The sequence below is a fragment of the Ambystoma mexicanum genome, chromosome 2p, assembly GCF_040938575.1.
Source record: "Ambystoma mexicanum isolate Mex_15411 chromosome 2p, UKY_AmexF1_1, whole genome shotgun sequence".
NCBI classification, from domain to species: Eukaryota; Metazoa; Chordata; class Amphibia; order Caudata; family Ambystomatidae; genus Ambystoma; species Ambystoma mexicanum.
In genome coordinates, this window is record NC_090923.1 from 1,401,084,620 (window position 1) to 1,401,109,897 (window position 25,278).

Sequence of the window (25,278 nt, forward strand, 5' to 3'; positions counted from 1 at the left end):
GATGTGTTCCCTAGACCTGAAGGACACGTACCTACACGTCTCGATTTGGCAGCCCCATCGTTCTTTCCTACAGTTCCGGATCATGGGCTACCATTTCCAATACATGGTCCTCCCGTTTGGCCTCAACTCGGCCCCCGGGGTCTTTACCAGACTCATGAACGCGGTAGCGGCCCTCCTCAGAGAGCAGGGCCGCCACATCTACCCATACCTTGATGACTGGCTTGTTAGGGCTACATCTCTGGAGGCGGTTCACCACTCCTCCCAGGCCTTTATGAACACACTGCACGGCCTGGGCTTCTCGCTCATCCTCAAGATATCACAGCTGGTCCCTACGCAGACTGACATTCCTGGGACTCATTTGGGACACGTGCTCCAAGAAGGTCTTCCCATTGGAAGACAAGATCTCGGCCATCAAGAGGACCACCGTCCACTTCCTCAGCAGAGACGTGACCTCTGCATGGTGGTATCAACATCTCCTGGGTCTATTAGCGGCGGTTCTGCTAGCCGTTCCGCACACGAGACTAAGGATGAGAAAGATTCAGCTGCACTTCGCGGCCTTATGGAGTCAGGAGCAGGGCTCTCAATCCAAAAGGATCCACATTCCTCCATCTCTCCGCCCTGACCTAACTTGGTGGTCCAGGGACTGCAACCTATGGACGGGCAAGCCCTTTCGCCCGCCCTCTCCGCAGGCCACCATTGTTAGGGAGAATTCTCTCTTTAGGCTGTCTTTCCTAACCTAGTGAGTCCCCCAGCAGCTTTGCTGGATTTCTGGAGTTTGTTTTTTTCTCCTGCCAAGAGTGAGACTCTTTTTCTCCCACTCTTGGACATGATTTATGGTGTTCCTTTGACTGTTAATGTGTTTTATGGGCTATGGGGTCCTTTACTCCATAGGGTCTCATGTGTTTTACTATGTGTGTTACACACCATCCTCTGTGCTGTAACACAGGGGTGTCATAGTGACACCCCACCATAGACTCCATACCCTGGGACTGACTACTGTCTCCCAGGGCATGTAAAGTCACCATTGGCTTTACTAGTCCCATATTATTAACAGAAACCAGTACAAACCATCATATTGTGGACGTACTGGTCGGGGCAATTCGATTGCCCTGGGGTCTGTTAGTCGAGGGGGCACGTCCCCGTCCCCCCTGATCGAGTTTTGGCTGGTGGCAGTGGAAACTACTTTTTATATTCGACCGCGAATATTTCCCTATGGGATTTTCCCATTGTTCGAGGCTACCAACTTTAATTATTTTATTCTCATAGCCTCGAACATAGAGCCGGTTTATTTATTTAATATTAATTCGCCGGTTGGTATTTTTTGCCAAGACTCGATTCTAAAATGGCGTTTGTGTTCTCTTCTGTGACTCCAACCCAAGTCGAGCCCTTTGTTCCACTTTTTGGCAGGCTTCTCCACAGAAGCCTCCAAAAGTGGTGCCACTCTGTCTGGGTACCACAGGGAGCGTGGGAGGGGGTTTAGGCACCCTGGACTGAGTTACCTTGGTAATTCAAGTCGCACTCTTGTGGGATTGGCCCAAGTGGTGAGCATGTTTGATTGACAGCTAGGCTGAGTGAATGGGGGTATGCTGCGTAAAAGCAGGGCTTTTGGGAATGGAACTTCAGAAGTCGCCACGGGAGCTGAGAATCCAACGAGGGAGCAGCTGAGCCGACCTACCATGACGACACCACCGGTGGAGCCCTGCGGAACTGACTCGCCACTTCCCGACGACAGAGAAGATCTCCCGGCTGGAGAGGCTTCTTCCCCTGACTGGTGTGCACAACCAGTTTACCTTCTTTCTTCGCACCCCAGACCGGTTTGTTGTCGAACTGCCCGTGCCAAGCACCCCGGCGGCCGGATAGCCACTCACCACTGAACCGGGGCAAACTACAAGATCCGTCAAAGAAAGACTTACAGACCACAAATCAAACATCAGGTGCAAAAACATGAAATCACCCCTCTCGAGACATTTTATGGAGAACAACCACACTGTGGCTCAGATTAAATTTCAAGTCCTAGAAGTAGTTAAAAAAAACCCTATAGGGGTGGTGACTACCAATCAATACTTTCCCGCAGAGAGAAATACTGGATTCATTCATTAAACACACTTCTCCCTAGGGGTCTCAAAGATTAATTTTCTTTAAAATGTTTCATATGAAGAGGTTTTCAAGTCCAATCTCTCCTTTTTTTCAATCAGGCTCTGTATGTGTATAGTCTACCCCTGCCCACTACACATTATAAGTATCTGCACTTTCTTTACCCATTAGGAACCCTATTAGGATAGCTAACAATTTATGTAATCATATAGACAGCGATTGCCCCTCTGTTTCTAAATATATGAACTACATCACTCTGTGGAAACTGTTTACACAATGTATATGGATCTGCCATATCAGCCTTATAATCTCTTTGTACAGCTTGTAAATACAAAGCCACCCAACCGGAACCTTTATATTTGGATCTCTCTCATTAGGTGATCCGATTTATATTGACTTTAGTTAAATCCAGATCTCCCCCTAAACCTTTTCCCCAGTATCTGTTTGGGTTACATCTTTAAACATGGCCGCTGGGTTGCACAAGTGCTTAACATGAACTCCACCACGAGTCCGTCTTCTATCTCGATGCACCACGCACTATACGGACTGCCTAATGCATGTATGAGGGTCTTTTACTTCGCGGGAAGCGTCTTTCCCCTAGCAACAATCTCCACTAATGAACGCGCACCCACGACCGAACTGCGCGATACACACGGGATAATAACTGCACGCCGGGTGTAGGTTGCCTGCTTTGGAGATCGCACTTCGCTAGATTGATAGTAAGTTATATTGCGCTCACAGAGTTAGCAATCAAATCGTTGTTTTGTATATACGCGCTCACCTTTGGGTTCCCACAGATCCTGCAACTGTGCTCTAACCAGCACTCGATCTAAAATCACACGCCGTCCACGGCGCCCATTTGACAAGATTCAGACGACCGTAGACGGACATTCACCTTGTCAGGGTGAGTGTTTGTCCTTTTGATTTAAACCAACCCGGCTATTACTCAGTGAAACTATACTGACAATAGATCACTCAAATTATCTATTGCAGCTCATTGGACAACCGCTCCACGCTGAACTACTTCAGTATTCACTGTCCAAGTGAACCCTCTGTTCGCACAGAGTCACCTCTTAATGCACTAACACAAAGGACTTGGTGAATCATGGTGAGCATTTTTCCGCCCTTTTTGTTCAGAACATCCATTCTCACTGAACTTTCCTCTTTGAATTGACCATTTGGCCATCTTTGATTCTGGTTGCCTGTGGCTTTGGATATAACTCAATCTAAAACTGTGTTATTTTAATTTAAATACGATTCCGTTGGTGACAATATGATTGTTGAGATACTGTGTGTCATTTTGCTGGCAGAATTTGACTGTATAATGATAAATACTATATAGGTTGTGGAAGGGATTTGGTAGCAACACTATCCTGATTGATCTTTTCTCTATTTTCTCTACATCTTTTACATCTAGTTCTTACACATGAACTCTGGTTCATGAAGAAGAGAATATACTTCTCGAAACGCGTCAGCCGTCCTCAATGAAATGAATTTTCTCTTTCTTTTGCGTTGGGAATAAAAAACACTTGTTTTCTATATTCAAAGAATGGACTGCATTATTAGCTTTAGCTAAAATTGTTCTTTTCCATTAAAATGTATGCAATGCGGATATCCATTATAAATCTCTTGAATTGACATTAAGGCGTCGTATTGACGCATCATTACGGTGTACAGGGGACGGGAGGGTTCCAGTTTGGATCCTTTTTCCTCTTTTTTTGTACAAGAAGTGCCCCCAGTTCGCATCCTGGCAGGGTCAGGGCCTCTCTGGGCAACGCATTTCAACTCCAGTGGACCGGCATGAAGACTTACGCCTTTCCGCCCCATCACCTGATCCACAGGGTAATTTGCAAGATCAAGAAGTCCCACCGACTCTGCATCATTCTGATTGGTCCATGGTGGCCGGCCAGACCATGGTTTTCGGAGCTCCTCAGCCTCTCGGAAGTGCCTCTGATACACCTCCCGACTGGCCCAACACATCTTCTGGCACAGCAGGGGGCAGGATAATCCACCCCGCGCCAGTGAAACGAGCCCTCACAACGTGGTACCTGAGCAGGTAATGCTTTGGCACCTTAGCCTATCGCAGGCCAATCTGGAGATCATACAGGGCACCAGGAGCAAAGCCACCAGGGCCCAGTACAAGGGCAAATGGACCAGGTTCTGCCACTGGGCAGACTCCAACGGAATTGACCCCTTGGCCTGCAATTTGGCCGACATGCTCTCCTTTTCGGCGCACCTCGCTCATTCGGGCGTACAGGTCAACACCTGCCGTACATACCTCGCAGCCATTGGGGCTTACAGGAACTTGGAGGAGGGCATCTTTTCCTCCTCCAACCCTATCGTCAAGAAGCACCTGACTGGTCTTGCTAGGCTCTACCCGCCCGTCAAGAGACCGCACCCGGTATGGGACCTTAATATAGACTTGGGTGCCCTGGCGCACAAGCCATTTGAGCCAATGGCGTCCGTGGACATTAGGCTGGTCACCATCAAGACGGCCTTACTAGTCAGTCTTACCTCGGCTCGCAGAGTACGTGTGATTCAGCAGGCGCTGGTCGCCTCTGAACCATATACCACCTTTCACAAGGACAAGGTAGTCATGCGGACGCACCCGGCATTTCTGCCCAAGGTTCCATCGGCATTTCACTTGAACAAGGAAATGATCCTTCCGACATTCTTTCCTGATCCGAAGGACGAAGCACAGAGAGTACTGCACTGCCTGGATGTCAGGCGTGCCCTAAAATTCTACTTGGACAGGACTAAGGGCTTCCGCAAGTCGGACACTCTGTTCGTAACTTTGGAGGACAGGCTATCAGGCCTTTAAGGCTTCCATATCCCGATGGATGGTCTCTGCCATCAAAGAAGCGTACGAGGGCCAGCACAAGCCTCTCCCGGCCAACATGCATGCCCACGCAGTCGGGGCCAAGGCAACGGCCATCACATTCCAGCGTCATGTCCCTTGGCAAGTCATAAGCAGGGCGGCCACTTGGTCCTCCCCCTCGGCTTTCTGCAAGCATTACTGTTTGGATGCCGACTCCAAGTCTGATGCGGCTTTCGGACGGCGGTTATTAGGAACCTATTTGCTTAAGGAGGGTCTCCTCTCCACCCTGGGGCTAGATTCAGTTGTGATCTAAATTTAAAGGGGAAGAAGATTTTTCTGGTGAAAAGGGTCCTGTCTCCCGTCCCTAGGAAGGGACGCCCCTGCAGTATGGAGGAAAGGGGACTATGGACTTAAGAGTACGTTAGTCAGTACGGTGAGTAACTTATAATTTATACACCGGAGTGACTAACATACTCCTAGTCCATAGTCCCCTTTCCTCCATACTTCCCACCCTCCTCCCCCTTTAAAAAGATACAAAAGTCATAGGTGGGTTAAAGCAGCCAATGCGCCAAAGGGGACTGAGGTGTGGCACCGGTGTTTGAGTCAAGGGAGCACATGCTTCTGGGGCCATGCCCCTGCACACGTCCAAATTTAAAGGGAAAGGCAATTTTTCTCTGGAGAAAAGGTTCTGGTCCAGTCCCTCGCGAGCGATGCCTATACAGTATGGAGGAAAGGGGATTATGGAGTAGGAGTACATAAGTCACTCCGTTGAGTAACTTGTAATTACTCATCAACCTACCCACCAGCCTAGCTTTTCTCCAACCATTTACCCCTGTACCAGCCTGGTGGGTACAGGGGTAAATGGTTGGAGAAAAGCTAGTGACCCATGAAATTAGCAGAGGAGACGGTAGCCCCTTTTGCCCCTTTTAATAGTGTCACTGTAACAGTTAACTATTTTCATTTTGATTTTGGGTCATCTCTATTAGTGAGGTTTTCTCTGTGTTTGTTATTGTCACAATTCATGTTTTCCTGCAATTTACCTTGTGCCTAATGCGCTGCAAATGCTTTGTTGTACTGAGAATGGATGTGGGTGAAAGAAATGATGACTGGATGGGAGGTTGGGGGGAAAACATTCGAATAACAAGCTTACGGGTTCAAGAGGGTGCGGGGGAATGGGGAACGGGGCTGATTAGGGAACGGGTCCCCCATTATAAGTGAAGGGAAAGAACTGCAAAGACTGTCTTCTTCCTTCCAAAGATAAGCAAGGGCACAGTGCAGGAGGATGGGTTGACTGAGTAAAAAAGGAGTAGTACCCTGAAGCTTTGGATTGCGCCTCACTGATCAACAGTTTCAAAGTCTCTTGGCTAGCCTGTACAATGGACTTAGTTGGGGGTGCCAGGAGCAATGATCGACAAGGACAGTCGATGTTGAGAGTGGCATTGTGCGATATCTGAGGGGCAACATTTTTTCCAATAGAATTTCCTATAAAGGATAGATGACATTGCTTAAACGAGCAATGATTGCCAGCCGCATATAACAAGAATAATTAAATTGATTCCATTTGATGGTGCTCTAGAGTTGTTAATAGATAATTAACTGTAAATTGATGAAGGTTCATTATGTCAGAAAGTTGGAGGACTTGACAGGGTTATCAATAGTCTTGAGGCTGGAAACTGAAAGTTTGTATGGACTTAGTCGTCCTTTTCTGTTATTAAATTGTGTGCCGGTTGCTATTGGTGAGAAGGTGTTTCTTCTTTCCAGGGAGGTGACCGGCATGTGGAGTCCCTGGATGACGTACTTCATGGCGGTGAAATCGAATAGCAATGTATTTGTCCGGGATTCATCCATGGTGCACCCGCTGGCAGTGTTACTAATGGCAGACAGCAAGATACAAGTACGAGGTAAGTCAAAAAATGGCACAATTGGCTTGTACAGAGGGCCAAGAGGAGCAGAAGAATCCCATTACGGGTTGCAGCTTTCTGTGTCTGTAACTAATGTGCTTGCTGATGCAAATTGAGTTCCTTATTCCCTTATTTGAGCGTGTGTGGAGCAGGCAAAAATCTAGGGCATGTTGATATTAAAAAAAGTATGTTTTGCAGAGCGCAGTTCCCTACTCTAGCAAGTATGTTCACACACAGCTAAAGCACAGTGCACAACTGTGCCTTTGGAGGCATACACTGAAAGAATCTTTTTTTTAATGTTCTTTTTTTCAATGGATTGCTTTTCTCTCAGATTCCTCATCTTGATAGATATCCATCATCCAACTCTGCTGCTCATAAACCTTTCACCAGGGGGCGTAGTGGACCTCGACTCGGCTGTCAATCCATCTTGCTCGGCTTTCGATCGTCGGCTCCGGAAGTGACGTCAGGCATTGTGTATATATAGCACGTCACTACGCCCCATGCTTCAGTTACTTTTTTCCACGCGCTTGCACACTGCGTCAGGAACATGACTTGAGTACACTTGCTGTTTTTGTTTTGGTACCAAATTGTACGTTTTTCTAGAAAACGTTGACGCAATGTCTCACCGGGTTTCGGGCTTCAAGCGATGCTGCAATTGCGAGGCCAAAATGTCTGACCAACCCCCACGACATCTGTCTGTGGTGTCTAAGTGTTAGTCACGACATGGAGGCCTGCGCATCGTGTGCAAAGATGCAACGGAAGTCCCTGTGTGAGAGGGCCAGGAAACAGGAGTTTGGGCCGACCGTCTGCCACATCTCTGTCGCGGTCTCTCATTCGGTCTTCGGAGGCCGAGACTGACGAGCCCACCCCTGACAAGGGAAAGGAACAACATTGCAAGAAGACCAAGAAACGGTCCCATTACAGGAGCCATGCCTTGTTTTCCTTGTGGACGAAGAAGCAGCACCACCGCCATCGATGCAAGTCCAGCTAGTCGTCAGAACGAGGTAAGCCTTCGGCAGGACAGACCACTCGGGAAGTGTGGGAACATTTTAAAACTTCTATGATAAAAATGTTTAAACAGCAGGCTGCTGTAGGTGCGGCTCCGGCCCCCGACCAGCAAGCTTTTATGGCAAAAGCGGCGCTTGGTGCTCCCGACCCCAAGCCAGCCACTCTTTTGACGTCAAACTCCTCATAGCGTCACGCCTGCTAGGCATAAATGGCTGTAAGGCTGAGGCCCACGGCATCCATTGTTCGTCTGAGCGTCCCTCGGTGCCAAAAGAACCATCAGCATCGAAAGCCGTTTTGGGTTCGAAGCATACTCCATCGGCGGTCAATCCTACAGCACCGATAGTTGGCGATGGATCTTTTGTGCCGTTATCAAGATCGGGGTTCTTTGACTCGATGCAGTCCATTTTTGGCATCGATGCTCCCGATGATCAAGTCAACCCCATTTACACAGGAGCCGGCGGCATCGATTATTTTGTTGCAGCAAAACCAACCCTATACTCATACTAATGTCAAGTTCAGGGCTCTGGTTGGCAGGGTAGTTGACACCCTTGGATTGAAGGCATCTACCACATCTCTTCCAGACCATGAGCTCACTAATATCTTGGACAAGGGTCCAACAGTTGACCGTAACATGCCATTTAACCCAGCCATTGGCGACCGTTTATATTCCTTACGGCAGCACCCTTTGCACTATTCCCCCTGTAAACGCCAATTTTACAGGGAAGTATAGGCCAGCCAGAGGAGACCCTTCTTTCCTCTCCACACACCCTTCTCCGGAAAGGGTTGGTTATTCAGGCTGTGACTAGTTCCACCAGACCAGCGGCATCCACTTACAATCTGCCTAAAGAGAGGGAAAGAAATCTGACGCATTGGCCAGAAAGGAGTTCACCACTGGGCACCATGTCGCTCAAGGCCACAAACATAGCCTGTGGATTCACAAAATGCTCCTTCGGCTTGTGGAAAGCTGAATATGTCCCTGAGAGTGCCATGCAGGACAGATTTACATCTGGTGGAGGACTAGAAGGAGGTAGCCAAGCAGTCATTGCAAACGGACCAGGACGTAGCGGACTTTGTTGACCGAGCAATGGGTTCAACAGTGGAAATGAGGCAGCAGGCCTACCTGAAAACTTCTGGCTTCCCCCCAAATGTTCAGAACAGGTTGCTGGACATGCCCTTTGAGGGAGACATGCTTTTTGGTCAGAAATCTGACAAATCCTTGGAAAAGTTTAAGGAATCTAAATTGGCTGCTAAATCACTGGGCCTAGCAGTGCAGCCGGCCAAGCCTGCCTTCTCCAGCATGGGATCTGGCATGGATTCACATGCTCATGAATATTCCTCGTCGTCAGGCTGGGAATCCTCGGTAAAGACAAAATCAGTATCAGTTTCGTTTCTGATCTGCCTTTCTTAGTAGTAACCAATCACTGGTCTTTGGGTCATACTGCCCTCTCCCTAAGCCCCGCCCCTGGCAGCCATCCTCAAATTTTTACTGCACATTCAAGTGTTGGGGGGTCTCGTGCTATAGCTCTCGAGCTTTGTTAGGCAGAATTCTGTACAGTGCCCTTAGGGACCACTACACCTGATTAAGACTGCAGGTGGCAATACAATTTTTACCTTTAGTACAGGCCTGTACTACTAAGTTATAGTGGTAGCAGTAGCAGAGCAGCCAGGCTTATCTCAAGAGTATATGAGCAGTAGCAGAGATTACACAAAGGGACCACAATTCTTGTGACTCAAGCAAACACTGACTCAAGGTTTCAGGTAAAAAATATAAGTACATTTATTTTTAAACCATCAGTTATAAACACAACACCTCTATTAAACTTTAAACAAAATCACACGTTAAATAAAAGTCTCAAGGTAAGTACCCTGTGTTTGAATGAACCGGTGTTAAGAACAAAACACGATACCACGGATACGGTTGCGATCACTTTTTGACAGTTCGGTCTACTAAATAAACGCATATCCGTTAGATGAAATGCTTTCGGGGCAAGAACACACTTAGCACCTGAGTTACCCAGAGGGAGTTGGAGGCAAAAATCACAGGCAATATTTCGGTTAGGCAAACAGTATCTAGAAACATTCAGAAACAGGAGTTCAAAAGTCAAAGGGTCGGAGCCAGGTTTAGGTGACACCGAAGGCCTGTGCCCAAGATCACACCGTTAGACAGTTCACGATTCCGTAGAGCCAAAGAGTACTTGAATATTGTCAATGTTCGGAAGAAAAAGTTATAAGAAGGAGGGAAGACAAGGACGAGCCTTGGAGATGAAGAAAAATGGATTCACCTAGTTTCCTCAAGTACAACACAGTACCTTATTTCCACGATGCGGCTGGTGGTCTGGCAGTTGTTCCTGTTGGTTTCCCTCAGACCCACGATTCCTGGAGCTTCGTTGTGAAGGACGACGTCTGAAGGGGGTCTGCACCACACAGGGATGAAGCCAGCAGTAGTGCCAACAAAAAGGTGTGCTCCTTAAAAACAGGAGGGGCTCAGCAGGTGGCTATCCGGACCACTACAGCAGTGTGCAGCGATTTCGACGACAGCAGAGATCTCTGGCTGAAGAAGATGAGCTGGGTATCCCCACCAGGCTCAGGGGAAGAAGACTCCGGACTGGATCTCCTCTTAGTCGTCGAAGGGTAGATAGCTCAGGACTGGAGCAGGGCTTCACCGGGACGGGGTAGTTGCAGCAGCCGCCGTTCTCTCTGGTTCCTTGTAGTTCCAGAGGCGACTCTAGCCCAAGAGACCTGCCTCTTATGCGCAAAACTCCCATTCACACAGCCTGGCTGTCAATCACGCAGCAGGGGGGTTGTCCAGCCGGGACAACCACCTCAGACAATCATGGCAAAGTGCGACTTGGGTTTCATAGGATACCCTGTGCAGGGGGTGACTACACCCCTTCCCCACATTCAGTCTACCTAGACACCCAGGCGCCAAGAGGAGGGCTTCTCTGCAGAAGCCCGCCAAAAGACGGTGAGCAAAGAAGGCAAACCTAGTTTGCAGCGCAAAGTAAAATACAAGAAGGACTTTAACAAAAAGAAATGGCGAATAAACCCAACCGGAGCCAAAAGAAAGATGATTTGGTCAAGCAGGTTTTTGCTTAAGGATACAAAAATAGCCAAAAGTATTACCACGTTTATCTAATATAATCGCGGTAGAAAAGTTTGGGTAGATACCACTGCCACCAGCCAAGTCTAAATGTTAAGAGCAAAACAATGCTCAGGGAGGTACAGACAGAAAAGGGGTACAGATTAGCCCTTTCCAGTACTCCATGTAAGATGGTGTGTACTGGGTCTGTTGTTAAAGTGACTATGTAAAGTAAATGGCAACTTTACCTTTCTCTGGGGGACAGTAGTCAGCCCCAGTGAAATGGAGTCAGAGGGAAGTCTAAAAGACAACCCTGGGTTACTACACTAAAGGTGCTGTGTAACCCATACAAGAACAGGGGCACCTGGAGTGGGATGCTCCAGTGCCCAAGATCACACAATGAGTAAAAACACATAGGCCAAAACACATGTAAGAGTGAAAAAAGGTGTACACTCTTATCAGGTGGAAAAAATAAACTCCAGTTCTCCAGCATGGGGTCTGGCATGGATTCACATGCTCATGAATATTCCCCGTCGTCAGGCTGGGAATCCTCGGTAAAGAAAAAACCAGTATCAGTTTCGTTTCTGATCTGTCTTTCCTAGTAGTAACCAATCACTGGTCTCTGCGTCATACTGACCACAGCCAATGACTGCCCTCTACCTAAGCACCGCCTCTGGCAGCCATCTTCAGATTTTTACCGCACGTTCATGTGTTGGGATCCTCGTGCTATTGCTCTCGAGCGTTAGTGCTATTTTTTCACGTTTTTTGCTCAAATACTTCGTTTTTTCGGTCAAAAGAGCCTCAAGCTCCACCGACTCTCCATCCGATCAACGGGGACCCGTGTCGGATTCGTCTGCGCCCCTCAAGGGTGAAGATTTCGTCGAGCTACGCTTTGGAGGACTCCAGAAGCTTCTCAGGCCCGGACATGGCCCAGGAGAAGGGAAGCTCAACGCCCGGAAAGCTGTTCAGGGTCTGCCCTGGATGCCAGCTGCAGAACGTCTTTAAGGAGGACGAACACTCCTTTTGTCTCTACTGCTTACATGAGGACAAGACGCACGTGGAGAAGGACTGTGCGTTTTGCGGCAACATGTCGGAGCGGACCATGAAGGACCGCCATCAACGTCTCGCCAACTGGCTGGAAGGGAAGAGCCCGTCAGGCGAGAAGAAGAGGAAGAAATCCGAGCGGTCTTCTAAGACCTTTGAGGACGCCCCGGCGACGGGGGTCCAACACAAGGCCAAGCACCGCGAGTCCGCTGGCACCGGGAGCGCCGAACGGTCGGGCTCTACGGGCGCCAGGCAGGGCGCACCCTCCCCGGCACCTTCAGCCACGAGCCAACGCTCTGGGTCGGGTAAGAGGAAGGGCGAGCACCCGGCGAAGCTCCTGGAGAGGCCCCGGTCGAGCTCGAAGGCCCCATCGGAGGGGGAGCGTGGCAGTGTCCCCCCCCCTCAAGGATAAGGCGGTGAGCGCACCTAAGGTGGTGAAGGCCTTAATCCATCCGGCCAAGCCCTCTATCGATACTGTCGCGGCGACCCTGGCTCAGCCTGTGGAGGCTACACCAGTGGTGGCGACCTCGGGGCTCAGAGTCTCTCTGCCACCTCGGAGGGAGTCCTCTTTTGTTTCCATCGATAGGACCCCCGTGAAATCCCCGGCGTGGAAGAAAAAGGGGGGGCAGGGCGTCGTCGTAGATTCGGCTTCAACCTCGGAGGAGGAGCTGATCGAGGTCTTAAGCCACGGCCTTGGCGTGGAAGAAGACCGGCCCGTCGGGATGAATCCCGACATCGTCGAGGGTGCCGACGGGGCCCCTGATCGCCCGTCGGATTCCCCTCTGCCAGCGCCGCAAGACAACTCGGCGGCCATTTTGTTGGCTATACAGTCCTTATGCTCAGAGATAAGGACGAGACTACCGTTGCGGACGGAGGAACCTCTCCCGTCGGGGGATCCTGAACCGGGACCTTCTGGTGTTCCCCCGCCCAAGAAAAGAAGGATTCACCCTCCACCTCCTTTTCAGCCGTCGCGCCCCGTCCAGCCCTCCTCCCCGTCCACCCGAGGGGATGATACGGGGACTGACACGGCAGCGACGGGCACGGACAACGAGGTATACGACTAGGATCTACCGTCGTCACCTCCCACCAGGGCTTCTCCGCCCGACGAGATTGGATCGTTCCACTCCATGATCGCCAGGGCATCCGAGCTTTTCCAACTCTGCCCTGAGGAGAAGAAAAAGGAAGGATTCCTTTATCAACGGCGCGAGGCCAAGAGGAAGACGGTCCTCGCGGTGCCTCTACTGGACGACATTTGGGATGAGGGCCTCGCCCTCCTCAAGAACCCTTCCACGACGCCAGCTAGAAGAGACCGGTACGAGAAGAAGTACCGGGTTCCGGACGCGGCCCCCCTGTGCCTCCGGGCGCAGCCTACCCCGGACTCCGTCGTCTCCGCGGCGGCCCGGAAGAAAGCGGGGGGGGGGTGCGGCCTCCACATCGACTTCCCCACCGGACGGCGAGGGAAAGAAATTGGACGCTATGGGACGCAGGGTCATCTCGTCTGCAGCGACGACGATTAAAGCGGCCAACGCCTTGGCTATCGTGGCCCGCTACGACAGGGAGCTATGGTACAAACTGGCTCCCCTGCTGGACTTCCTACCGGACGACAAGAGGGCGGATGCCCTGGAGATCCTACAGGAAGGTGAGGTGGCGTCGGGCCACGCCATCACTATTGCGACGGACATCGCCGACACTGGGTTTCGCCAGTTGGGCAACGGCGTGGGCCTTAGGCGGCGTGGATGGCTCAAGGCTACGGACTTCCGTCAAGACGTACAGACCAGAGTCCTGGACATGCCGTTCGATGGGAACAACCTGTTTGGGAAAACAGTGGACGATTCCCTTCAGGCCATTAAAGCGGACACTGAGACGGCCCGGGCCCTTGGGGTTCTGCAGACGCCCTTTCGGAGCAGTGGAGGCAAGGGCGCCTCCAAAAGGTTCCGGCGGCGGTTTCTCCACCTACCGTCAAGTGGCCCGCTCGTCGTCTCAGGAGGCCTACAGAGGACGAGGCAAGTCTGGCGGACCCCGCCGTCGTCGCCAAGGAGGTCAAGGCGGCAAAGCCTCGTCGAAACAGGATTGAACCGGCCATGGGGTCGGGCCCCCACCGAAGCACCCCGGTGGGAGGCCGGCTGGCGAGCTTCGTCAGCGTGTGGGAGTCCATCTCCACCGACCGTTGGGTGCTAGACGCCTTAGCCCGGGGCCACGCGCTCGAGTTTCAAAGAAGGTGCCCGCGCGTCCCCCCCGTGGCCAGGAAAGAGCTTCACGTCCCTCAGCTTCTCCTGGAGGTAAGGGCGATGCTCAGGAAGGGCACCATCGAACTCGTCCCAAAGAGGCTTCGGGGCTCCGGAGTTTACTCGAGATACTTCCTCGTGAAGAAGAAGACGGGAGGATGGCGCCCCATCCTAGACCTGCGACGTCTGAACAAGTTCATCAAGGCGCAGACGTTCCGGATGGTCACCCTCCAGCACGTCCTGGGTCAGCTGGAGGAAGGAGACTTCCTGTCGTCGTTGGATTTGGAGGATGCCTACTTCCATATTCCCATCCTAAAGGGGCACCGAAAATTCCTCAGGTTTGTGGTCCAAGGGCGTCACTACCAGTTCAAAGCCCTCCCCTTCGGACTACGGTCGGCACCCAGGGTATTCACCAAGTGCCTTGCACCGGTGGCGGCGCAGCTGCGCCGCGAGGGGATCCACGTCTACCCCTACCTGGACGACTGGCTCATCCGAGCCAAGACGAGGGAGCTCGCCGTGGAGCACACGGCAAGGACCGTCCAACTTCTCACGGACCTGGGATTCTCCGTGAACTACGCCAAGTCCCACCTGGTACCCGCGCAAAACGCACTGTTTCTGGGAGCGAAGCTCGACACAGTGTCCCTTCTGGCCTCCTAGTCGGAGGAAAGGACCAGGTCCATCCTGGGCAAGGTACAGCGGATGTTGGTTTCCGACGCGGCCAAGGTGAGGTCCATCAAGTCCCTCCTCGGAATGATGTCTTCTTGCATCTACCTCATTCCCATGTGCAGGCTCCGGATGCGCCCGTTGCAGGAGTTCCTGGACGCGCGCTGGATCCAAACGACGGGCGGCTTCGAGGAGAGGATCACACTCGACGAGAGTTTCCGCCGAGCGGTCCGGTGGTGGGGCACCCGCGCGCATCTGACGGCGGGCATGGACTTCCAGACCCCAGACCACCAGGAGACAGTGACCACGGATGCCTCCCTGGAAGGGTGGGGAGCGCACACCGAAAATCTACACGCGAGAGGCCTTTGGCTCCCGACGGAGAAGTCCCTCCATATCAACATCCTGGAGCTCCGTGCAGTGTTCTGGGCCCTCAGGTCCTTCCTTCTGTCCCTCAAGGGCAAGGTGGTGAGGATCTTCACCGACAACACCACCACCATGTTTTACATCAGGAAACAGGGCGGAACCAGGTCCCCAGCACTGTCCAAGGAGGCGCAGGACCTGTGGCATTGGGCCGTCGCCCAAAGGATGTTTCTGGTGCCGTTTCATCTGGCAGGGATAAAAAACACCATTGCCGACTCACTCAGCAGGGAGCTGCGCTCGTGCCACGAGTGGGAACTACGGCAGGATCTAGTGGATTGCCTCTTCCGACGGTGGGGCACACCCCAGATCGACCTGTTCGCGACGGCGACGAACTCCAAGTGCCGGAGGTTCGCCAGCAGGTTTCCCCAGGCGAGGAGCATGGGCGATGCTTTCTCGTTCCCCTGGGAGGGCCTGTTCCTCTACGCGTTCCCTCCTTTGCCACTGCTAATCCGGCTCGTCAACCAGCTCAAGAGGTCACGGTGCAGGATGATCCTCGTCGCACCTGTGTGGCCGAGGCAGATATGGTTCCCGGACCTTCTGGACTTGTCAACGTCCCCGCCAATCAAGCTGCCGGTGGACGCGGATCTACTCTCCAGGGAAGGAGGCGCCATCCTCCACCACGACCCGAAATCGCTGAACTTGCAGGCCTGGCTCCTGCAGCGCTAGAGTTTGGAGGATACGACATACCGGCCGACTGCAGAGAGGTTCTTGCAAAGGCCAGGGCGTCCTCGACTCTTAAATGCTACGGACACAAATGGAAGAGGTTCTCTGTCTGGTGCCACGCACAGAAGATTAACCCTCTACGGATTACGGCTCCCCAGGTACTGCCGTACCTGCTGAGGCTGGCCAAAGCTGGACTGGCACACGCGTCCATCAAGATTCATCTTGCTGCGATCTCCCGATACACCAGAACCACGGGGCGGACGTCCTTGTGGTCTCATCGTCTGGTGAAAGAGTTCATGAAGGGACTGTTCAGATCGTTCCCGCCGGTGAAGGCTCCGGCCCCGGCGTGGGAGCTCAACGTGGTGCTGACCAAGCTCATGGGACCTCCGTTCGAGCCTCTGCACTCGGCCCCGTTGAAGTTTCTGTCGTGGAAAACAGCGTTTCTTGTGGCCATCACCTCCGCACGACGGGTGGGAGAGATCCAGGCCCTTTCCTGCAAGGCCCCGTACTTGACTTTTCACGACACGAGGGTAGTGCTCAGGACGCACCCCTCCTTCATGCCCAAGGTACCGTCGGACTTCCATCTCAACGAACCCTTGGTGTTGCCTGTGTTCTTCCCGTCGCCTTCGTCGCCGGCTGAGAGGACTTTGCACTCGCTGGATGTGGCTAGAGCGCTGAAGTTCTACGTGGACCGCACAAAGTGTTTTCGGAAGACGTCACAACTCTTTGTGAACTTTGGACCTGTCAATCAGGGGAAGGCTCTCTCGAAGGCTTCCATTTCCAGATGGCTCTCCGGCTGTATCATGTACTGTCATCGGTTGGCAAACCGACCGCTGCCTGGCCGTCCGAGAGCCCATTCCACCAGAGCGATCGCAGCTACCACGGCGTTCCTTTCTGGTGTGCTCCTGCTGGACATATGTAGGGCTGCTACGTCGAGGTCGACGCACACCTTCACGAAATTCTACTGCGTCGATCGGGATTCCAGGGAGGAGTCCAGGGTCGGCCAAGCAGTGCTGCGCAACCTGTTCGCCTGAGGTGAGCCTGGTGAGGAGGTAAGATGCTTAATGTTGAGTTTGATGTAATGCTTAATGTTGAGCCTTTGCCACCTCCCGTGGTTGTGCATGTGTGTACTGCTATGTATTCTTTATTCATGAGCATGTGAATCCATGCCAGACCCCATGCTGGAGAAGGAACAAGTTACTTACCTGTAACTGTTGTTCTCCAGCATGGGTCTGGCATGGATTCACATGCGAACCCTCCCTCCTACCCCTCTGCGGCTCTTCACTTGGTCATACTGCCACTTCACGTGCTTCCAAATCTGAAGATGGCTGGCAGAGGCGGTGCTTAGGTAGAGGACAGTCATTGGCTGTGGTCAGTATGACGCAGAGACCAGTGATTGGTTACTACTACGAAAGACAGATCAGAAACGAAACTGATACTGGTTTTTTCTTTACCGAGGATTCCCAGCCTGACGACGGGGAATATTCATGAGCATGTGAATCCATGCCAGACCCATGCTGGAGAACAACAGTTACAGGTAAGTAACTTGTTCCAAATTCAGCAAAGCTGCTGGGGGACTCACCAGGTGAGGCAAATTAGCCCTACAAGCAGAATTCTCCCTAACAAGCTTTTACTGCGTTTTGCGTTTTTTCAAAGGGTTTTATCTGATTTTTTCAGTCAATCGAGCCTCAAGCTCCACCGTTTCTACTTCCGATCAACGGGGACCTGTTTCGGAATTTTCTACGCCCCTCAAGGGTGAAGTTTTCGCCGAGTTACACTTATTGGAGGATTCCAGAAGTTTCTGAGGCCTATCTCGTGGACATGGCCCAGGACAAGGGAAGCTCGACACCTGGATCCAAGCTGTTCAGGAACTGCCATGGATGCGGATTACAGAATGTTTTCAAGGAGGATGAGCATTTGAGATGTCTCTACTGCCTTCACGAAGACAAGACGCACGTGGAAAAGGACTGTGCTTTTTGCAAGAACCTGTCGGAATGGACTATGTGGAATCGTCAGACCCACCTCGCCAGCTGGCTGGAGAAGGGCTCAGCAGGTGATAAGAAGAAGTCTGAGCGGTCTTCTAAGTCCTGTGAGGGCACCTGGCGACGGGGGCCCAACAGAAGGCAAAGCTCTGCGAGTCCGCGGGCACCGGGAGCGCCGAAGGGTCGGGCTCCTCGGCTGCCAGGTAGGGCGCACTCTCACTGACGCCATCAACCACGAGCCAACGCTCTGGCTCGGGGAAGAGAAAATCTGAGAACCTGGCTAAGCCTCTGAAGAGGCCCCGGTCCATCTCGAAGGGATTGGCCGAAGGGGAGCGAGGCGGTGCCCCCTCACCCAAGGTGAAGGCCTCAAGCGCGCCCAAGGTGGTGAAGGCCTTGATCCACCCAGTGAAGGCCTCTATCGAGGGAGTCGCAGCAGCCCTGGCGAAGCCTGTGGAGGCTAACCCAGCGGAGGCGACCTCGGGTCCCAGAGTTTCCCTGCCGCCACAAAGAGAGTCCTCTTTTCAGCCCATCGATAAAAACCCCCATGAAGACCCTGGTGGAAAAAGAAGGGGGGAGCCAGTGGCCATCACGGACACGGATACAGTCTCTGAGGAGGAACTGGTTGAAGTCGTGCAGGGCCTCAGTAAGAGGTTCGAGGAGGTCCGGTCCTACGGGGGGAATCCCGAGGAGGCGGAAGAAGAGAGCGACGGTGGCGCCGATGTGACTCCTGTGGAGGAGGAGCAACCATCGCTCCCGTCGCAACCAAGCCTCAGGACAACTCGGTGGCCATTTTGATGGCAATCCAAACCTTATGCACGGAGATAAGGACAAGATTGCCCCTCACCCCTACGGATGACCCAACAGAACCGGGCCCGATGGGGAGCCCCTCGAACAAGCGGCGGATAGTTCATCCTTCCCCGCCTTTCCAGCCCTCGCGGCCCGCTCAGCCTTCTTCTCCTGTCCCGGGGGACGACGCGGGAACGGAGACGGCCACGACAGGGACGGACGACGAGGGTGGTGCCGACGGGACTGGCCTCCCCTCGCCACTCCCTCGGGCCTCCACGTCTGACAAAATTGGCTCCTTCCACGCCATGATTGCCAGGGCATCCAAGCTTTTTCGACTCTGCCCTGAGGAACAGAAGAAGGAAGGTTTCCTCTATCAGCGGCGCGAGGCCAATCAATGGCACCGCGAGGAAGACGGTCCTCGCGGTGCCATTGATTGACGACATCTGGGAGGAGGGACTTGCTCCCCTGAAGAACCCGTCCACGACGTCTGCCAAGAGGGAGCGGTACGAGAAGTAGCACCGGGTCCCCGATTCCGCCCTCTTGTGCCTTAGGGCACAGCCGACCCCGGACTCTGTCGTCTCGGCGGCGGCCAAGAAGAAAGCGGCGGGGGCGTCATCATCAACTTCGACCTCCCCATCTGATGGAGAGGGAAAGAAGCTGGACGCCATGGGACGACGAGTCATCTCGTCCGCGGCGACGACAATTAAGGCAGCCAACACCCTAGCGATTGTGCCCCGCTACGACAGGGAGCTGTGGTACAAGATCGCTTCCCTGCTGGACTTCCTGCCGGGTGACAAGAGGTCGGAGGCCCTGGAGATCCTGCAGGAGGGTGAGGTGGCTTCGGACCATGCCATAACGGTGGCCACAGATATCGCGGACACCGGATTCCGCCCGTTGGGCAACAGTGTTTGCCTTTGACGGCGAGGATGGCTCAAGGCAACTGATTTCCGCCAGGACGTGCAAACTAAAGTTTTGGACGTGCCCTTCGACGGGAACAATCTGTTTGGGAAAACAGTGGTTGAGTCGCTTCAGGCCATCAAGACCGACACGGGCCTTGGGAGTGTTGCAGCAACGACGGCCGCCCTTTCGGAACGCCAGAGGCAGACAGGGTGACTCCAAGGGATCCGGCGGCGGCTCCTCGACGTACCGCCAGGCAGCCCGCTCCTCGTCGCAGGAGGCCTACAGGGGACGCGGCAAGTCAGGAGGATCTCGGCGTCGTCGCCAAGGTGGCAAAGCCGCCTCCAAGCAGGACTGAACCGGCCGTAGCGTCGGGCCCCCACCGGAGAACCCCGGTGGGAGGCCGGCTGGCGAAGTTCGTCAGCGTGTGGGAGTCCATCTCCACCAACCGTTGTGTGCTGGATGCCCTGGCCCACGGGCACACTCTCAAATTTCTAAAGAAGTGCACGTCCCTCAACTGCTGTTGGAGTTAAGGGTGATGCTCAAGAAAGGTGCCATCGAGTTCGTCCCCAAGAGGCTCCGGGGCTCCGGAGTATACTCAAGATACTTCCTCGTCAGAAAGAAGACAGGAGGATGGCGTCCCATCCTGGACCTGCGTCGACTAAACAAATACATCAAGGCACAGAATTTCCTGGATGGTCACCCTCCAGCACGTGCTGGGCCAGCTGGAGGAAGGCGACTTCCTTTCGTCGTCGGATTTGGAGGATGCATACTTTCACATCCCCATTCTAAAATGACACCGAAAGTTTCTCAGGTTCGTAGTCCAAGGACGGCACTACCAGTTCAAGGCCCTACCATTTGGATTGAAGTCAGCACCCAGGGTATTCACCAAGTGCCTAGCACCAGTAGTAGCATGGCTGCGCCTGCAGGGGATCCACGTCTACCCCTGTTAGGTAAGATTTCCACAGAGCTGGTAAATCTTCCTTTCCTGGTTCAACTCCACAACTTTTTGCTTTTCTAATGGGATATTTTTCATTAATACCTCAGTGAGTGGTAACCTTTTTCCACACTCACCTAATCTTTAACTCTTATTATGGGTGTCATTTTTAAGGCTCTCCATAGTGTCTTTTTAAAGTTATCAGGTCTAACAACTTATTGGCAATAAGTGCCTGTTGTTGCTGGGTTGCCCTAGGGGCTCCCCATTTAACTTTCTTGTGCTAACCTTGAGTGAACTACAGTTCCCAAGGGTAGAAAGGATCTTTGGATCCCTTTTACATTTTATTCTGTGAAACCAGCACACCCCACCTTATGTGGAGTGCTGGGGAGATACAAGGTATCCCCTTTCACATTTAAACTGTAACAATTCTGTTACAGTGACAAGCTTACCTTTAATGGCTGATGGCAGTGATACCTTTTACTAATTTGGTGCACCTTTATCGCGGGCTGTAATCACAGCTGCAGTAAAGGCACCTAAGGGTGCTCATATTACCAAAATGGCCCCTGTCTTCTTTTTCTGCCATTTTAGTGTTTCTTGTCGTTTCTTGTTCCTTCCCCTGACATCCTGGGTGGGAAATTCCTTTGTTTGAGTTTTGTCTTTGGCGGGAGTCCCCTGGACACCCCGCCCAGGCTCCAGTCAGTCTGTAAGCACAGGAAGTGGGGGAGGAGTCCAAAACGTCCCCCTCCTTTGTCTTATGCCTTCCTTCAACTGGGCCAAATCCCAGTTGGGGGTTGGCTGTCCAGATTGGACAGTCAAACGCCCCTTTCTTGTAAAATGCGGGGAGAGAATTCAGAGGTTGTGTTGCAGTTCCTGATAAATACTGGAAACCTGGAAGCTGAAGTCATGTCGACCACTGGAACAGAAAACCGAAGAGGATGACGAAGGAAAAGCGGCAGGAATTATTTCCTTCGACCGGGAGAGCCTGCTGTGTAACCGGAGCCTGCTGCAGCCCTTCCTTCCGATCGACCTGGGGTCTCTGAAAACGACGATCCGAACCCAGAGCCTGGTGGGACCCACTAGACTCAAGAAGACCTGCATGTTGAGCCATCCCACGGGTTGCTGCGACCTTGCGAATTGCAATACCCTTGGACCTCCAGCCACTGTGCGGTGCACGGTCTTCAGAATTCCGAATCTCGCTGAAACTTCATGGACATCCTGGTGCATCTCCAGAGACACGAATCAAGTCCGGAAAGTCCCCTCACAAGAGTGCTGGACTTTTGTAACGACGAGAATTCAACCGCGATTTTCTGTCTTCTTCTGTGCTCCTTGAAAAGGCGGCACACCCGCAGAACTGCATTCAGCCGCAAGAGAAATTTTGCCTAGAGCCTTCTTCATCGATGCCTGCTGCAAAGTCCCTTCAGAGGTCTTGTGTTCAGTATCCAGGACAAGGAATCCACTGACCGGGTATTTATCTTCAGTCCCTGAAGTTCTCCTGCTGCAATCTCTTCTTCATTGCTGAGGTACTATGTTGGCTTGGGTATATACTTACCTTAAGCCTGTTGGGATTTCTGTGTAGCTTTGGGGTGTCTTCTGTGATTGAGAGGTCCCTCATCCAGTGCACTCAGTCCCATTGCTAGAATCCTGCTGGGGTGTCTTCTGTGAAGCCCCTGGACCCTCTTCTAACCCTAGAAGTAAAGTACTCACCTGTTTGCCCAGTTTTCCTAAGGAACTCTTACTTTTTTTATTAAAGAACTTATTCTAACACTGCCTGCTGGTCACTAGTCTTAGTGACCTCCCTTCTGCCACTGAGAACACTCATGCTCTAAGGGAAAGACTTTGAAGGGATTTGGACTTCTGCCTAGAAAAGAAATCAAGTGTTTTACTTACTTGTAAAGAGTTGGTGGGTAACTGTAATTCTCAGAGTGAACAGTTACAAAAGTTCTTACTGATCTTGAATGTGTGATGCACTATTCTTAAATGTATGGTTAACATATTTTCTTCCTTAGCCACTGTTTTACCAGTCTAAAAGAAAGTAGATGTAAAGGTATTTTACTCTCCTGTGATTAAGTTGTGCCTCTTTACAAAAGTAATGTGTTGGTTTCACCAGATTATTCCTGTAGGGTAATTGTATGAGTGTCCTCCAACTGTTGGTATCACCAGGTTAGTGCTATTAGGATAACTGTATGAGTATCCCCCAACCAACTGGGTCTTGCTTCCCCTGATTTGCTGCTAGCCTGTCCTTAATAAGTCTACATTAGGTTGTTGCCTACCTAGAATAACTATTCAGTAAAGTGTGACATTGGGTTTTACTTTCCCCTTCATTGTGAAGTTAAAGTATGTGGGTTTTACTTACCTTGTGTTAGCTGTGTGCCATCCAAAACAAGTTACCAGAGTTATTGCTTACCTCAATCTGGGGTTCCCTGATTTCCAAAACATCTGTAATTGTATATTACATCCTTAGGTTTTACTCACCTGGTATAACTGTGTTTTATAACAAAAGTAGTTATAGGTTTTTACTGCAAGAAAACACCACGAGGTTGAGGGAGAGATTGGAGTCACAAGCAGACCCTCACATTAAGGGTAGAAGCCTTGGCAACAACAAAAGAACTTGTGACTCAAAAACTACCGCCTTCTTGGAGAGTCAGAAAACGTTAAAACATGTCCTCGTTAAACATCAAACTCTTCACGGATGAAAGACAATAATGTCAACAGATCTAAAACAATTGCATATTTTAATTATTATTTCATATAAATACAATAGGCATATTAAATACAAAAATGGTATAGATATCCTCTCATGGACAACACAAGCATATTCCTAATCCACAAAGAGAGATTGAGCACAGAGCATCAAAGTGCACTACTGATGCAGCAAAATTCCACATATAAGTCCCAAAAGTAGGGGCCTAGAGGGTTAAGTGGCTTATACACTGTGATAATACATGATAAAATTAATTTCCTTGCTCACCCACTCATCATACGTACCATACACACTCATTCATGAATCATTATTCATTCATACACAATCAATAAATTTAAACAATCATAAAAAACAAGCCCAACATGTTTCTTTCATTTAGCGGGTGATTCCATAGAAATTCATCAGGGGCGGAAAAGGTGGAATCATTGCATGGTAGCAGTGACCAGAGTCTTATGCTCCCAATGTTTAATTATTCACTTTAAAGTTTAAATACTTTGTTTCATAGCTATTCCGATCTTTGTATTCTGGAAAATCTAGGTTGAGGACTTCAAGCAATATCCTCTCCTGCAAGAAAGCAGTACAAACGAACAGTATATCAATTTCTGTTCATGGTTAAGTGTAGTACACCTATACTAATATCACTGACACATTCCGAATATTGTGCCTACTTTATCAAAGCTTGCAATTAGCTCTGTTCACACAGTTTCAAAAGATGGTACACATGGCTCAGGGTACCATCCCCCTAAATGTCACATTGCCGAAGGAATGGCTACATCTATAAATATTGGGGTGAATAGAAAAATAAAAGGAAAGAGAAATCAATCATGCGACCCCACAAGCAATTATGTGGCAGGGGCCCAAACGAAAACAGAGAATCAACAAGAAAACAGAGAACGGGAAAAGGAAAAAGGAAAAGAGCTGAAATTCCAAAAATGAACAGTTGACAGTCTCTAATCCGACGCAGCAAGTCTTACACTGAGTTCTAATTGTGCTAGCTCCCATGTGGAATATTTCAATTCGAAAGCACCCTTACTACACAACAGTGAGATCTTAACCTTCCAGTGATTCAATATAAAGCCTTGTTGGCTCACCAGAGTATCTGATGTCTGCTCCTTGACAAGCACAGGGATATTCGCCTTCCATTGTTATATAGGGTGCACCTTTTAGGAAGTTACCCACCGGCTGTCTGCATATGGCTTGCCAAAGGGCTCAAACCAGGGTACAGGAGCACCGTTCACTCATATAGAACGTCAGCTAAACAGCTTGTTCCAATTCTGAAATAAATATAACAGGAGTTCTTCAATAGAGAGCTCAAAATAACAATGTGAAGACAGAAGTAAAAGCTCTGCCTAATGGTGTGGAAAGTTGTGTAACGTAACAGCTTGCCCACAAGCGTGTTGGAAAGAGATCCCTTAGATAGAACGCGACCTTCTGACTCGTGTCTTGACAGGCGAGGTATCGCGTACCGATGAAAAATAAAGCTTGCACTGTCTCAGACTTGCTCACACCTCATCAGTGTGCCTTATTGTGCAAAAACTATATGGGGAAAATATAAAGCATTACAAGAACCTACGGTTCCTTGGTGTTGTTGAAATGCAACAGGAATACCTTATATCCGTTCCTATAAGTGTATTTATTTCAGATGTGTCAGTGGGATCAGGGAATTAAACAACCAGTTAAGTCGTCCCTAGTTATAAATAGCCTTCAACAATCCGACTAGTTCTTCAGTTATTCATTCAGTAAATGTAGTTTCCTCAACTTGTGCGGAGAGTGAAAAGGGGTAGCGTATGGGAAACTAAATTCTCCGTGCAGCTCCCGACTCGAGGAAAAGAACTTCACTTACCTCTAGATTGATCTATAACAAGTCCAGGATCCCAAACTGCTGCGTTGCGAGTCACGTAGCATCGGGTATCAGTCCCTGCCGGATTCAGAACAGCCTCTATGTGAGTTGTGTACCGGAGCGCATTTAAATACTTCCGGGTGCCACCGTATACGCCAATCATATCGGCCCTTCGGAATTCCCACTCTACGTCACTGTCACATGACCAAAAGGTATGATG

At 51.0% G+C, this 25,278-nt stretch overlaps 1 protein-coding gene across 3 annotated transcripts in view; it reads left to right on the plus strand.

The window, feature by feature from the left end:
- DHX30 (DExH-box helicase 30) overlaps positions 1-25,278 on the plus strand; it is a 1,582,523-nt gene that overhangs the window by 1,490,365 nt on the left and 66,880 nt on the right. For 2 of the 3 annotated variants that reach the window (XM_069645845.1, XM_069645846.1), the window contains one exon: positions 6,678-6,813. In XM_069645845.1, coding sequence (XP_069501946.1) covers positions 6,678-6,813 — 136 coding nt within the window. Of the gene's footprint in view, positions 1-6,673; positions 6,814-25,278 lie in introns of all 3 variants that reach the window. The other variant, XM_069645844.1, reaches the window with a different exon arrangement.